General features: G+C 40.2%; 1 protein-coding gene across 1 annotated transcript in view; it reads right to left on the bottom strand.

Moving 5' to 3' along the window:
• Positions 1-15,321, bottom strand: part of ckap5 (cytoskeleton associated protein 5) — a 38,749-nt gene extending 23,428 nt beyond the window's left edge. The window contains 15 exon segments of the mRNA XM_054619305.1: positions 1,586-1,696; positions 2,610-2,711; positions 2,871-3,029; positions 3,134-3,262; positions 3,557-3,721; positions 5,167-5,256; positions 5,799-5,903; positions 6,052-6,165; positions 6,426-6,526; positions 6,645-6,777; positions 6,880-7,051; positions 8,203-8,409; positions 10,839-11,032; positions 13,218-13,313; positions 15,215-15,321. Coding sequence (XP_054475280.1) covers positions 1,586-1,696; positions 2,610-2,711; positions 2,871-3,029; positions 3,134-3,262; positions 3,557-3,721; positions 5,167-5,256; positions 5,799-5,903; positions 6,052-6,165; positions 6,426-6,526; positions 6,645-6,777; positions 6,880-7,051; positions 8,203-8,409; positions 10,839-11,032; positions 13,218-13,274 — 1,839 coding nt within the window. The 5' untranslated portion in view covers positions 13,275-13,313; positions 15,215-15,321.
• Between the last annotated feature and the right edge of the window lie 1,089 nt (positions 15,322-16,410).

Here is a 16,410-nt window from a genome sequence, read left to right as displayed (position 1 = left end):
GCAATATGCAACGTAGAAGCATTTCAAAACAGACAATTTCATAGTAGCACGTCTTCAATCAATGCGTGTTTCTTCACCAATTGATACTTTGATATCATTAAAAACTGCACTTCAATATTTACTTTAGTACCCTGTAGGGCAGGGGTATTCAATAATAATAATTCAGCAAAGGTGAATGCAAAGGTCCGGAACATCACAATAATGTTTAACTTGCGCTTTGATTTAGTGCCATATTGAAGTAGCCTTACAGTTGTATCAACGTCTGTATGTAATGAACAACTGATCAAAATCAAACAAAGAAAGTTCTATTGAAAAATATCCAAATAATATTTGTTAGTTTTCAAATTGAACTGGATGGATTATAAATAAGACATACTCAATACTTAATAAATGTTCTTTCCTTGTTTCAAGTAAAATCAGGGCTGGATTAAAAAATAAAATACAGAACAGAAGGCTTTCAAGAAGAGGGCATCTTAAACTATAACTGAATTGTAAAGCCGCTTTAAATTCAGATCATTCAGGTGTTAATTGATTTCAACCAAAGAAGCCACGATATTATATTATTCTCATCTTCTAAAAAGAGAAAAATGTGTGCAGGGACTTTATCTTTGGTTATAGAAACCACTTGTTTCATCTCTATTTCTCTCTCTGTTAACATCATTGCTAGGCAATGAATTCATGCGTTTAGATTCTGATCATTTTGGGCTCTTAGGTTTATTTCTCTGTGAATTCCTTTCTGATGTGAGTGGGTACATGTACTCAAAGGAGTTGTCATTTGTCTCTTAGTGACGCTTCACATTGCTGCTTTTAATGCTGTCACGGTCTCTGAAAATTAGAGTCACACTGGTTTTGAACTGTCCATGGGAAGAATGAACATATAAGAGTCTGTACATTCTTGGTCAAAGACTCTGGTCTGGCTGTCCAATTTTCTCTTTAAGGAGAATGCCATGTGAAATAACTTCTTTGACTTCCTATACTTCTCAGACTATTTTGTCTCTCCCTTGTGTGCTTATCCCACTCGAGTCGTAGGCAACGCTTACCGGAATACACATATTTGATTGGCCGAGTAGGATCACGTGATATGATTAGCAATGCATGTAATTGGTCGGTGTGTTTCTTGGACCACTGAATGAGTGCCTTAAACATTAAAAAAGCTGCGCCGGTTGAAATAGAAGTGCTCTGTTGAAATGGAGTCATTTTCAATTATCTATCAGTTAAAAGGTCCAGGTCAGGATACAATGGCATCAAGGTCGGGAACTGGACCACGGTCTGCCTATTAGTGACCCATGCTATAGGGCTTATTGTCAATATCTGTTAATATGCAGATTATTTTCTTGCTTCATCATTTTGTCTATCAAGTTCCTCAAAACTGTGGAAATGCCCATTACAATGTCCGACAGTCTGTTTTGGTGCATTCAAATTGATATTTAGTTTACTTTAATAGGACAAGAAAAGCCATCAGATTCTTGCATCTGAGGAGAATTATGGAGAATGACAGGCACCATTATTTTCATGCAAACAGATAAAAATGTATGAAATAATTGGTCATAAATTAACGCAGTTGTCAAGGAAGAGAAGACCTCACCCTCTGGAACTCCTCCATACTGGCAAGTCTCTCCTTCCAGTTGGCTGAGTCCAGCAGCTGTAAACAGGAAGCAGGAAGTACACCTGCAGCCCGCTCCTCACACGCCTCAATCTGACATGACAAACACATTTAAGTCATTAGGACTTCCAACCAAAATATACTGATAATGCTTAAAGTTGGTGGTAAATGGACCTTTAAAGTGCTTTAACACTACATGCCATTCACCCATTAACATCCATTGTCTCAATGTGTATCACAGGGGCTACCATGAAAGGTGCCATCTGCCTATCAGACTAACATTCACACCCATAGGATTATCTTATTTTATTCATACACCGGGGACACAGCCTACAGGAGCAAAAATAAATAATTAAATAAATAAAAAATGAAATCGACAAGGACGGGAGGAGCCAGGGATCGAACTGCCAATCTTTAGATTGAAGGACCGGCAAAACCTCTAAGCCCCAGGCGCACTGGAGCTCATCATAATAGACCCTTTTCACTGCAGACATTGATGTTAAAAACACAGGAGAGGCACAAAGCTGTAAATAATAACACTAACGACGGCTCCATTCCATTAATATCCCAGCAGGCCACGTTAGTGAGGGATCATGCACAATACCAGAGCCCTGTGACTTAAGAGGAATGCAGCCATCATCATTATTATCAATTTCACCTTTGCTTTTCCTGCTTTTACAAACTAAATGAAATTCTGGACTCTTAAACTGAACCAGAAACCTTGATGTAGTCGTAGTATCACACCTAGATTTTAAACAGACACAACAACACTTTGAATCGTATTCAAACCATCTTTGAATTCAAATTCTGAACGGCAGGAGGACAACCGGGCAGCGAACAATACAGACCTTAGAGATCCAGATTAATGCTTCCCCTTCTACACCTCCAGACATTCTAAAGACATTTTTAGACATTAAATATTGGCTTTTGACTTTTGAGGAACTGCGGGGACCCTGACCATCACAGAAGCTTCAACAGAAAGGAAAATGCATGCACACAGACTTACTGAGAGTTCACTCTCAATGAATTCTTTACTGTCGGGGTTCTTCTTTGTTTTTCCACCAACTGAAGAGGTCGGTTTGCCTTTCTTGGATGGGCCTGCTGAAGCCTGCAGAAAAGAGACACAAAACACTTCTAGTACAACTGTAGACACTAAATGCTACCACGTTTTCAAGTCATAATGTCCATAACACAGCAACATTGGGGTAGAACCAGGTGATTGGTTCTTCATTCATTTCAGTTTTCTATATGTACACTCTGAGCATACCTTGCTGGCAGCACCTGTTTGGGTCTTCTTGGGTGGGGCAGATGATTTGGGTGGAGCTCCAGCAGGAGGGGGAGCTTTAGCTGCTGCTTTCTTTTCTCCCCCCCCTCCTGCACCCTTTTTCCCTCCTGGGAGCTCCACTTTATCAGCAGACTCCTTTATCTGTTCACATCCGGAGTTAAAAGGACAGTGGTAAGCAATTGATTACAATTAAAATGGGAGCCTTTTCCTGGTTTGAATTTATTCACCCTTCTACTGATCCTGACCTTATCCAGTTTGAGTTTATCCAAATCAGACAGGAAAGGGTTCACAGCTTTCTCTCCCACCACTTTCATGGCCGTCCCCAAAGCTTCAAAGGCGGCGTCACGCACCTCTGGAGCAGAGTCGTTCACTTGCTGAGATGGTCAAAGAGAAAAACACAGGTACGCTTTTCAAAGACGGCAAGTGAAATGAGAGCCCAGTGGCTTTCCACCTTTTTTATTTGAACTGCTTTTATCATCTCCTATGGCCCAGTACTGTTTGTATTGTCAATGATTGTATAATCTATTCCCTGGCAGCAGTACTGTATTTTCAATTCAGTCTGATATTAAGACAGCATACTATAAAAGGGGACAACACTGTTCATCATCATGTAGAGCATTAGCAACAGGAAAAAAAACATTTTGTCATTTCCACCCAGCAGACGATACCTTGATGAGAGCAGCACAGAGTGGTTTGAGGATGCTCTTGGGCAGTGTGGCCTGTGTGCAGTGTCTGAAGGAGCGGGCCAGAAACAGAGAGGCCTGTTGCTTAATGGAAGGGTTCTTATTGTCCATCACACCCAGAATGTCCTCCGACAGGTTCTGAAGAGTGGTCTGGAAACAAAGACAGTCATCTTAAATATTAAATTATATAAAATTACAATGAATCCAACTTATATTAGGGTGTCTTCTGAAGTCTTACAAGCTTGGAGAGAACTCTGGAGAGTCAGTAGAGTGCTCTATAACAAACACACAAGGTTTACAGCAGACCTGTAGAGTCAGGCCAAACCAACTGAACAAAACATTTTAAACTTTAGTGAACATTAACACCAAAGCATACTGGCGACTAATGATTATTTTCATTATCGATTAGTCTGACAATCTATTTTTTCCAATCTATGGAGAGTCATTTAGTCTATAAAATTTCAGATAATAGTTTAAAAAAATGTCAATTGCACAGTCCGGAAGCTCAAGGCGATGACTTTTATCCCTCTGACCAACAGTCCAACTCTTGAAAATATTCAGTGTATTACAGTATTGCATTAAATGAAGAAAAGAAAAGCAGCACAGCTAAAGGGAGCAATTTGGGGTGTGTGGCTTGCCCAAGGACACATGGACATGGACTAGCGGAGCCAGGGATTGAAACGCCGATCCTCTGATTGAAGGACGACCCGCTCCACCACCCAGCCACAGTCGCCCACTATTTTTGCGTTTTGTGATCCGAGTAATGGATTTAACTTTTCAGCTGTACTGGCAAGAAGAACCAAGCAGCACCGACACCGTTCAGTGTAGTGCAGTTTATCACTAAGCTGATCAAACTCTGCACATGTTCAGGCTTAAGCTCAATTGTGCTGTAAAACAACAGAAGCTCCAACACTCATCGCATCTTTAAACACTGTATCATCATCAGGGATGTGAATCACAAAGTAACTAATGATACAATTTTGTGGTGATAATAGAGATGGTATGGTCATACAGCACCTCTGTGATACATTGCAAGACAATCATCTATTATACATCACGATATCTGTGTAATTGAGGATGAGAAAATCCCCTAGAAAAGGCAAAAAGGAGGAATAATGTATTTCTCTCTCTCATATATATATATTCATATCTATCTATCTATCTATCTATCTATCGAGAGAGAGAGAGAGAGAGCTGTAAAATATGTTTGTTTTTTTCACTAGACTAGATTGCCTGAAAGCAATATGATCAATGTGGGAGTACTAAGTCATGAGTCATGACAATGCAGAGAATAGGTCAAACTAGGAAAATGCAAGTGATAAGAACAACCAACCAAAGTGAAAATGGAGAAAAATAAATCATGGACGCATTTGAAATGACAGATAACAAGGAGTAGAGATTTTCAAACGTCAATGTTCAGGCTTGTTAAACATAGTTGTAGAAAGAGATTGTGGAGTGTACCACAGAATACCTTTCGTGAGCTTGTTTTTGTCATTGTACCTAATTTTTCCATTAAAACGCTCTTCAACATTTTATTGGATGATTCAAGAATAACTGCTTACAGAATATTTAGTCAAATTAAGGACTAAACTTACAGTGAGGAAGATGGCATCAATAGCCTCCTGCAGGGCCTGGACCACCTGAGGCTTCTTTTCCTTGAACTTCTCCAGAATAGTTGGAACCACCTAAACACACACAGGGATCTAATTTAGCAGTTACTAATGATTTGGAAACATGGAATGGAACTGTCATTTGTTCTTTCACGTGACCAGTTAAATGTGTTGGTAAGACAAAAATTGTATGAATAGCCAATCTTTAATTCCCATGTAGTTTTTATATCCTGAATGGTATTGGTATTATCCAATATAAATGTACCTAATGACTACACCCATTTTTTCCCACCCACATGAATGCAGCACCAGCATTCTGTTTGCGTACGGTTTGTTTGATAATGTAAGGAAATAACTAGTCCCTCTTAATAATAAACCTCCACGTTCAAACCAAAAAAAGGTTGTGAAAATGCCAGGAGCCATTTTTTGTCAAATGAAAATAGCAATGCTAATGAGTACTTTGTGCCAATTATACCCAACGGTTTCACTGGAATGAAAACAAACCCCATCTTTTAGGTGCTAACAAAAACATTTTCCCTGGTCATTTTGAGACACTCCATTGGAGGGAAAAAAACTAAAAAAGACTGTCAATAGTAGAAAGAGATTGCTTCACTTACTTGTCCTGCATACGTTCCAAACTTCTTCCTGAGACCAGAGGCCAGTGCAGCAAGACATTTAGCTGCCACTGTAACCAGCATCACATTGGCGTCTTTCCCCACAACCTGTAACCCAAGTAAGAGTACAATGTCACCAGATCCTAAGTCCTTGTTAGAATAAACCATATTTATGATAAGAAATGTTTCTCTTTAACCTAATTCCAGATAAGACCATACCGCCTTACTGAAAACATGAAAAGCACTCCGTCCTTACCTTCTTCAGAGCTCGGACAAGGTCTCCATAGTCTCCATTCTCTAGCTTGGGGTTCTTTGTCAGAGCCTCTACAGCCTCCAGAGCTTCTTTCCTCTCCTGCCACTTTTTAGCTTCCTGCAGTAACAGACAGAGCAAGGACACAAATTACAACATGTTGGGTTTTATCACATAGAAAGGCTTAATTAAAAAAAGTATATACTGTGTCATTATCATTTTCCATTTAAGAGTGTTTCAGTAGTAGAATCTTAATCAACTAAATGGTCAATGGACTGTACTTGTATAGCGCTTTTCTAGTCTTCCGACCACTCAAAGTTTACACAGACTTCATGCTATGAAGGAATTTTTGAGTAATCTACGTAGTTAGACAAACGTACTATTTTGTCATAGAAGTCTTTGGGCATCTTGGAAAGAATCTCCACTGCTTCCAGCAGTTCATAGGGATCCACTGCTGCAATTGTTTCCGCTTCATCGTCTTCTGAAAGAGGAACAGAAAAAGGGAATGGCACCAGACCGTCACTCTACAACCCATCAACATCAAAGCAACAGTTTGTATGCAGAAATCTGTTAGCAGTTAGCTACCTACTTAAACCTACCATCAGACTGTTCTCCTCCCTGGGCTTGTTGCTGTTCAAACTTTGCCTTCAGGTCCTGCTGTGAGCGCAGGAACCTGGTCTGTTTGGGAGGAGATGAGGGCAGCTTCACCCACTCCTCCTCCAGATCCTTCAGCTGCAGGGACAGAGAGCGAACAAGCATTCATTTGTTAAACTTGATTTTCAAAGCTGAACAATAAAAGGAAGGCAAGTATGTGCAATGATGAGCGTGTCCCACCTGAACGGAGTTAATATTTTGCAGTGGTGGTCTCAGAGCATCTCTGATCCATTTGTAGATCTCCACAGCAAGAAGCTTGACTTCATCTCTCACCGCCTTCTCTCTGGACTCAAACAGCTTGGATAAGACCTTCACTACTGGTTTCAACGTCACTATCTTCGATCCAAACTCACTGGAGGAAGATGATAAGAGACCGAGAAGGGACAAATGGTTAGTGTCATTGACAAGAGATAGAAGACTGCCATTTTAATTACCAGCACTCTTTTGACAGCTCAAAATCAGACCCGCCACTATGAAGCATTACTGCTGATCTCCAGATAGCATAATTTTGAACAAAGCCTGATGACAATCAGCAGTAAAACTTCACACTATGACGGTTAAACTCTAATTAGTCTGCAGTTCACTTAACTCCCTGATCATTTTTTATGTCCAAAATGATTCCACACTGCAATTTAAGCCTCTCTTTTTGCAGACATAAGGCTGGAGTACATTTTAACAGCTCTTCCTTACATCACTTCAGGTGAGTGGCGCACAAACATTGTGTCTCGCAAGACTTGTTTTCACAGGGCAACAATGCAGAAATCAGGACAGGATAGCAATCATAGCTTCTTACATTCTTAGGGTTTGAAACTGGGACTTATATAACCAGGGTAACAATAAAACCACTGAATCCCTACTGTTGACTATATTGTATGTCATTTCTGGTAATATCACAACTCTAAACGTGGTTTCTGTTTAAAAAGTATGAATGTCAAAAGATAGCAATCCCCTCACTCTGATCTGGTGAGTGGTTACGTCTCCAGTCTGATCTGGAGCTCACAGCCAAGAGGAACGGCGGCAGAGTTCTCCGCCATCATATCGTTTGTTATTGAATTATTCTGTTAATCTTGAACTAACGTTACATGTTATTTCAAATCAATGAAAGTGACGTTGTGTGACTCCCGTCATGCAGCTTATACAGTGCACTCGAGGCAGACAGCTGCAGTAGTGCTGCTTCCCCCCCCAATTTATTTATATTCATATTTGAATGCAATATCTAGTTTATTTTGTAGAAAAAAAACTTTCTTAAAATTTTTATGGGGTTTTCTTTCCCCCCACCCTTCATTATTATTGTGCTTCCTGCATCCAGTATGAACCCTGGGTAATAACATTGGGGATGCTCGTTTTACATCTGTATTAGATTGCATGAGTAACACGAGTCAAAATAAATAGAAGCGTGCCTTTATCAATGAGAAAGACAGTTAGGACTGTTAAATAAAGAGATATGTGTTCTAAATAGGAAAACCGTCTTCAATGCATTGACATTAAGAAAGTAGCACTGACCTGAGAGCCTTCCTGAGTGTCTCGATGCAGGCCACCACTATCTTTGGGTTCTTGTTGTCCAGTCCTTTGAGCAGCTCTTCTTGAACCACCTCCGCCTTCTCTATCTCCATGTATATCAGACATATTTCCGAGCCCAGCTCCTTAGCACGGGCCTTTGGCTGGTTGAACACTTTGGTCACCACGCCCGACACAACCTCGCCCGCCGTCCTGTAGCAGAGGACATCCATTCATTGATACGAAGTCAGTGTCAGATCACGCTGGACAAACTTATGAACAGGTTGCCTAACAGCATCATATGTCTGGATCTAATCTGATGCAAGTTTGTTTTTACATGTACATACTGCGGCTGGTAGCTCCCATGAATTTTGCTAAAGAATACATTCATCAACAAATTTGAAAAGAAAGTGTTGGGATTGGATTAAGTGCAACAGACTTTGTGACAATCAATGCCCCCGGCCGACCAACAAGCCAGACCAAACACAACCAAACTGCCCCAGGGAGGAGAGGGAGGAGAGCCAAGATGGAAGTTAGGCTAACTGAGCTAGGACCTGAGGCTGCTCCACTACCCAGCTCCGGCTGGCTGTCTGTCTGCTATTCAGTGGCAGGAAAATAAGATTGATGAAAGCAGCGGGAGGTCGGTAACTGTTGGATCCATCATTCATCTCGGATCAAGCTGCACTTGACGAGCAGACAGCAGGACAGAGAGCAGGACTCGGATGGGACCAGAGGAGCTGGACTCTGTGTTTACATCATGATGCTTGGTGATCAAGCACAGTCAAAGTTGATGGACAATGTTTTTACGCCTGTTGATTTTTTTTTTTTAAATGTGAAGATGTTGGCCATATTATCTGACCAGAAAATTGTTTTTGTTGCTGCCGTTTACATTTCTTATGGTGCTAATTGAGAAAATGCAATACTGGAATGTACTATTGTTTGTTTTTGTTTGTTTGTCATGTGCTTGTTGTGTTACAAATGGACTACAGTTGAATTTGGTTGTCCATCCCTGTGTTGCATAATGACAATAAATGATCCTTGAATTGTTGAATCTTTACTATTAAACATGTTTACATCACACCTCTGTCAACCATTCCAGGCAGTCATTGGTGTCCATTAATTTACAAACAGAGAGCTAACTTTGTCTGAGAGAGTTAGGTTGTAACGGAGCGGTTCAGAGTTTTCACGTGAATCCAAAGTACATTGGCAGCTTTTACGGCACAAAAGCAGACACAATGTGATGGATCTTTTAAATTCTTGGTCAATTTTCGGTCTTTGCAAGTTGATTGATTGACTTACAAAACATGAAACTTGAATTGAACAAGTGTACAAGAAAGATTGTTTGAGGACATGTCAGTGGAAAAAAAAAAAAAAAAAAAAAAAAAAAAAAATCTATAAACTCATTGCTTAGCATGGCCAATCACTTTGCGAGATTATGGTCAGCTCTCATTTTTGGTTTTCAAAGAGAGATCAGAGTTTGAGCACAAGAGTTAAAGGGATAGTTTGGGTGTATTGAGGTTGTGTTGTACGAGGTATTTATCCATAGTCAGAGTATTACCTACAGGAGTACGGACACAAGATCTAAGTAATGTACTGCTGTGAATGGAGGCCGCATCTAAAACATATAACACCTAACAGAAAGGCCCACCTATAATAAAAAAAATAATTTATAAATCTTTTTCAGTGTCTATTTAATGTCAGCTATATTTATAATATTTTCACAACTATATATGATTTTTTTCTTTTAGGTGTCGAAATGTTTTTTGCAGCTTCCTCCGTTTACATCACTTTGTTCTACTACAACCCCACTTCAAAAACACCCAAACTACCTCAAGAACCCCTGAGTCATGAGCCTGTAGTTATAACTGTACTTTCATTCATTATTGATGAAGCAACCGATGAATCAACTGAAAATGAAGGTTCGGTTGCTAGATTAAAAAACATACATACAGCCAGGATTTGTCAAGGCAGATGCCCCTCACACGCTACAGTGGGCAGGGAAACGAAACCAATTAATCAATGTAGCTGTTGGTTTCTTCCCAAGGACCTGACATGTTGTCTGCTGTCATTCAGCCTGTTGAAGGCAGGTAAAAAAGCCGCTGCCACTAAGCTCCCCGGGAGCTGCTGCTGACAGACAGGCAGAGATGTTTACAGAAGACCCAATCACTGTGGATTGGATGACGGACACTTACACGCTGCTTGCCTAAGTCTCGCTTACAGTGGAGATTTCCTGTAAGGCCAAGTTCAGACCTTCTTAAGCCCTGTGTGAAAAAATGCTGCCTGCCCCCCCCCCCCCCCCAACTGGCAAAACAACGCAGAGTTGTCTGGAAAATTCAACTTTTGCAACAATTCAACATTATCCATCAAGGCACTGTGTCGGCCACTCAAATACATGCAAATGCACATTTTGAGCGATTACTTTGCTTGGAACCTGAACACTGAATTTCTACTATTTACCTCACAATCACCACAACAAGTGTTTAAATAGTTAAAGCCATGATAACTTTTCAGTTTTCTAGATGCCTGGCATGTTACAAACTGCAGTATTTTGCTGTCTGAAATCCATACTGTATATGATTGTCTCTCCAGTAGCTTAAACAAGACAGCTCCCAGATAAAATCCTTCTGTCAAATATCACTTACTTGCCAGCTACATGGGCATTCTCAATGAAGGCCAAGGCAGCCTCCAAGCCTTTAAGCTGAGCCACAGCATTGGAGTCAGTGACAAACTTCTTGATCAGTCCCAGGTACTTCCCCCACTCTGGACTCTTCTCATCCTTTATCCTCTGGAACAACTTCAGAGCTTCTTCATAACCACTTAGACGAGCTTTCCACACCTGAAGAAGAGCAAGAGTCACAGAGAAAAGGTGAAGGACAGAAAGAGAAATACAAAGTTCAGCCAGGATTTGTCAAGGCAAAACCAGATGTACATGAATAGGTTCATCTTTCTTTAAAAGCAGAAAGAGAAGCACGGTTAAACAAACAAAACATCTTTACGTTTTCTGGTGGGAATATGGAGGACAGTATAACGAACAGGGGCTGTGACCTAGATTCCGAACATGTTACAACACATCTTCTGCATTTTGCCTCCAAGTGTACGGTAGGCAAATTGTTTGCTAGCTTTAATTCCTGGCTTATTTGTGAACTTAATGGCAAAAGAGTTTGGGGCCTCATGAGATTGAGTTAAGTTGTGGTGATGATGGGCTGACCAAAAAAGGCGTTATTTGGAACATAGGAAGAATATTCAGTAAGGAAATTGAGTCTGTGGTCAGTGTGCTAGTTATTCTTGCTATGGCTCTGCTTCAACACTAAAGAGTCTTAAATGAACCCTTGTGCTAATCAACAGTAAAAACAATACCTCCTGGGAATAACTTTTTTTTTTTTTTTTTTCATCTGGCAAAATAAATATTTCGATACACTTGTAGTAGAAAAGACAGAAACTGCTTTAGAGAGGTGTTTAACTTTAAGGTAATTTTGTAATCTTTAGTCTTGGGTGATGTTAAATTGTATTTCTAATATTTAATCCACACCGGGACTTCCACCTCAGGATCAGCAATGAAAAAAAGAGTTACTCCCACTTCGAAAGTCTATACACCTCACATGATATTATTTAATTTCTAAATTTATATTTAAATACCAAGGCTGGATCAATTTTCTCATTGATCCGACCAACTGTCCAAAACCTACAAATATTCAGTTTAAGGACATCACACATAAGAAGTTACCTTTTTCCGAATGCTTGGCAATCAGCCAATTATCAAAATAGTTGCCATATAATTTTCTGTCGATCAATCAATTCATCATTTCAGTTCCAATTCCAACCATCAGGAATTGTACATATTGTAGATACTGCATTAGTTTTGATAAACTAGAAATTATGTGTAGCATATAACAGTTGTTGGGCAACAAAGAAGCTCTATGGCACAGAGGACGAACCAGAGCCAGTGTTTGGTTTGTCTCTCTAGACCCAGTGTTTTGTTTGCCTGTACTGATCCAGTGTTCAGAGCCAGTGTTTGGCTTGTCTCGCTATAGCCAGTGCTTCAAGCAAGAGTTTGGTTTGTCTCTTTAGAGCCAGTGTTTGATTCGTCTCTCTAGAGCCAGTGTTTGGTTCGTCTCTCTAGAGCCAGTGTTTGGTTTGTATGTATGTATGCATGCATGCATGCATGTAGTGCTGGATGGTATTACAGTTTTTATTTCTTGAAGGATATTCATTTTTATATACCAACCGTAGTATAGTTGTGAAGAGCGCTACCAGAAAAGTTTTGAGTACATTCGGAGGGATCACTATGACGTACATACCCATCTCACTCCTGCTTATAACTTGTAAGGCATCCATGCTAAACCGAGGCACTGGTAACCTGATTTGTTGGCTATGTTGGAACATTTAGAACCCCAAAACAACAGACATCTACTCTTTTGGACACAATTTCTTCTTGTGCATCTCCAGTTTATCAACCTTCTTGTATGTACAGTAGTGAGGGGGCCTCTCCAAGCTGTTAAGAGATTGTTAAGCTACTAGTTAGCAGATAGAACATTACCTAGACTGCCGTTCAGGAATGTAAATTTGTAAATGTACACTTCTTAGTTATACAAATATAGTGTTAAAGAGATTAGCTGTGGGTCATTATTAGTTGGGTTTTAAAGTTCTAACCATAAGTGAGATGGGTTCACCACTAATGCGTTACCCATACACCAAAAGGGTTCCAGGCCGTAGCGCTCTTCACAGACAGTTTTCATATAAACGGTATATGAAAATTAATATCGCAACGAAATTATAACCGTAATACCGTCTGAAACTATATACCACCAAGCACTGCCCTTCTGGTCACAGAGGTCTTGCACTTGCTGCAGGTTGAGTTCCTGACTTGGATTAGATTTGTGTATTACAGGTAATTTAATCCAGAATTTAAGACTTTAGGGGATAAGGATCAAACTAAACAACCCAAGCAAGTCTGTAAGAAAGATTGAGGTCAACTGCAGAGAATATCACTGAGGACAAACATTATTCAATGAATCAGTCACCTTGTGTTCACATTTCTGATCGGTGGGAAGCTTTATCCACTCGCTATCGTCCCCCATGGTGGCCACTCGGGGGTGGGCTTCCCCAAAGTTACTCAACTGGAAAACAACAGAATTATTTAATTAAAATTACATTTGGTGTACTTCATCTGTGGTTTGCTGATGGGGGGGGGGGGAGTGAACCCTAAAATGCATCACAATCTTGGTGACAGCAGACCACTGCTTGAAAACAAAAACCCAAATTCACTAGAAAAATTGGCCTTTAAGCTGCCTCGCTCACCTCTGCTTGATGCTCAACAACACTAGGGCTGCAGAGAAGCCATTAAACTCTAATAATTAGGACTGTCGTGTGTAGAATCAACTGGCTCTGCATAAACTACAATTTCCAAATTGCAAGTGGGTGTAGTTTAATACAGATAATCCACATGTCAATAAAATAGACTCAAAGTAATTTCCTCAGTTGCAGTGTCACTCACCTACTGATGTGCACTAACTTCCGCACTAAACGCATTAGAATGTGATGGTCTAATGCACATTCGGGAGCGCTATGGGTTCATATTTCATATTGATCCAACCCCTTTCTGGTAAACAGGCCAAAGACAACATCAACACCTTGGCAAAATACGGTCAACTCGAGCCAGTCCAACACAAACGTAGCGATTTGTTTTTCAAAAATATTTTTGGGGCATATTTAGCTGTTATCCTTAAAAGCTCATAACAATGGCTAATAATGTGTGTCACTAAAATTATAGCAGTCCTCTGGGTGGAAAGAGCACCTAATCCCACTACTAAACAGTGCTAGTTTAATTTGAGCATTGGCTATTAAGTAACGTGAATTGATACCCTTCCAAGACTAATTTAGGCACAATTAAAGACTGTTGCACACATACAACTAAACAGCACATCCTTTCAAAACAATCGATTTTAAAAAATGCTTCTTATTGTCACCCCCCATGGCCCACTAACACACATCTGAAAGTTCTGGTAAAAATAAACACTGATACCAACAGTGTGGTGACATTTTGCTATAGCAACATGGTACTGTTGCTTGCATACATAATCTAAACCACTGGTGGGTTTATACAATCAAAGACATCCAATTAGTAATGTCGATATGATGTCCAAGCATTCAACGTCCATTTCATATTTCACAGTCAGGAGATCAGGAGTTGTTCAAAACTGAACTATAAAAGAAAAGAAAAAAAGCTAATAAAAAGACCACATTTATGATAACAATGTAACCCAAAGCACAGATGACCATTTGCCAGAGATGACTAGGCTAATATATCAAAAATATACTCTATAAACAAAGTGCTTCGACAGGTATGAGCGTGTGCACGAGGGAGATAACGTTAGCAGCAAACCGCCAGAATTATGTCTGAAATGTTGAACCGCATACCAGAACCAACAGACGTCGCTCCGATGCCAGACTGTAGCATCAAATACAGCCAGTCATAACCAATTAGGTTAGCAACCGTTGGCAACCTGTGCTAGTATCTAGTTGACCAATGAACTAGTTTTCACCAATGCTACGCTCAGTTTGCTCAGCCTAGGAGTGGTCACTAGCTTATCTAGCTGTCGTTTATTACTAGCAAGTCCGATAGATGAGCGCCATTGAATTAGCAACGACTGTGACAGTTGCTACGTTGGTTAGCGCGTCAACCCGCTCACTCTGGATAACGCCTCTACAGAAAAAAGGATACAAGCGGCGCACATTGTCGACCAGTGTGTAGCTTGTTAGCATATTTGGTATACATGCATTAGGTCTAGTAGATGTTCATAGTGAGACTGTATTGTTTTTCTAGCGGTTGGTAGCCTCCAGTAGCTGCTTAGAAACAAGGCTATGAGCTAACGTTAACCTTCCACAACCGCCAGCACAGCCAGGCCTAACAACGCAGTTCACAACGAGAGCTGCTGGACACAACAACCTAGCATTCTAGCTCAGAGCAAAAGCCGCGTTTTAACCGAAATAAGAAAATAATTGTGCATTGCTGAAATACCTGGTATGTCTCTAGGGGACAATGAGATGCTGGCTGTCCAGTTTAGTGATGGTGATAATGGTTTCGCTAGAGAGAAGCCCAGTAGTCGAGCTTTATGCAAGCTTTGCCAGTGCCACCCAGAAGACAGACCACATCCGGTTCTAAATAAAACGGACAGACAGCGTTTCTTGCTCAATACAAAGTACCTCATTTATTTGCATATATTTCGTAGTAGTTAGCGTCTTAAGTAAATCAATATTAAGGAAAACAGTTTCATTTGATTATGTCTTTCTGTGCAACTGAGACATTTTGCGCTCTTATTTTAAATAAAAAACAACACCTATTTCCGGTTCTGTCACTGCTGCCTATGTCCAACTTGTTGCAGCTATTTGAAACGCCTTCACGGGCGGAGAGACGTGAGAGGGGCGGAGACAGGGGCACCACCCTGACGGACTAATATTACATCCTTTTCTATTTAATCTTTAATCCAGATTTGGTGTACAGTCTCACTACATGAAGAATAAAGTACAGAATAGAAAACCCCTGTCTACCCCACGTAATGCTGGATTCAGTGCTTACACATTTACATTTTAGTCATAAGTGGCTTTCTTATTCGTCACTGGGCAGAGCCATTGATTGGTTGCATTTGAATCACGGCTCGCCCCCAAGGTATGACATTCCTTCGCTGATTGGACCATCACACGTTCTTATCCTTGGCAGAGATTTGATTGGCGGCTCTGAAATAAAGCACTTCCTGTAACTACGAAATTCTAATGTCATGCATTGTCTTTTCATTTACATCATTTGTGAGTAATATGCAATACATATATAAGCACTTTAGCACTTAGCACGTTGGCATTTAGCACTCTAATCTGCTGTGTTTTCAACGTCGAATGTCTCTTACTGTACTCAAGTAGAGTGGTAAGCATGCAGGAGAACAGAACTAAAAGTGAGGGCAGTACCAAAGAGAGATATTTTGAAAGCTCAAAGAATCGAGAGGTATTAAACAGTGATTTACTGTTAATGATGATTGGACTCCCTGCAAAACAGTATCAAGTACGGATTTGCTTCAAGGAAAGCTACTGCAATATTTGATATAAGAAATACATAAAATCTTGCAAGCAAACCAAAATCACTATGAGAGGAATTACTTGTTGTTAAATGTAACCTTACTCTAATCCTCTCGGAAGTCCAGGAACAACTAGCCTAAAAAATAA

Source organism: Anoplopoma fimbria, chromosome 19, assembly GCF_027596085.1.
Source record: "Anoplopoma fimbria isolate UVic2021 breed Golden Eagle Sablefish chromosome 19, Afim_UVic_2022, whole genome shotgun sequence".
NCBI classification, from domain to species: Eukaryota; Metazoa; Chordata; class Actinopteri; order Perciformes; family Anoplopomatidae; genus Anoplopoma; species Anoplopoma fimbria.
The sequence above is the reverse complement of the archived record's forward strand: the minus strand, read 5'-3'. Positions and strand labels throughout refer to the sequence as shown.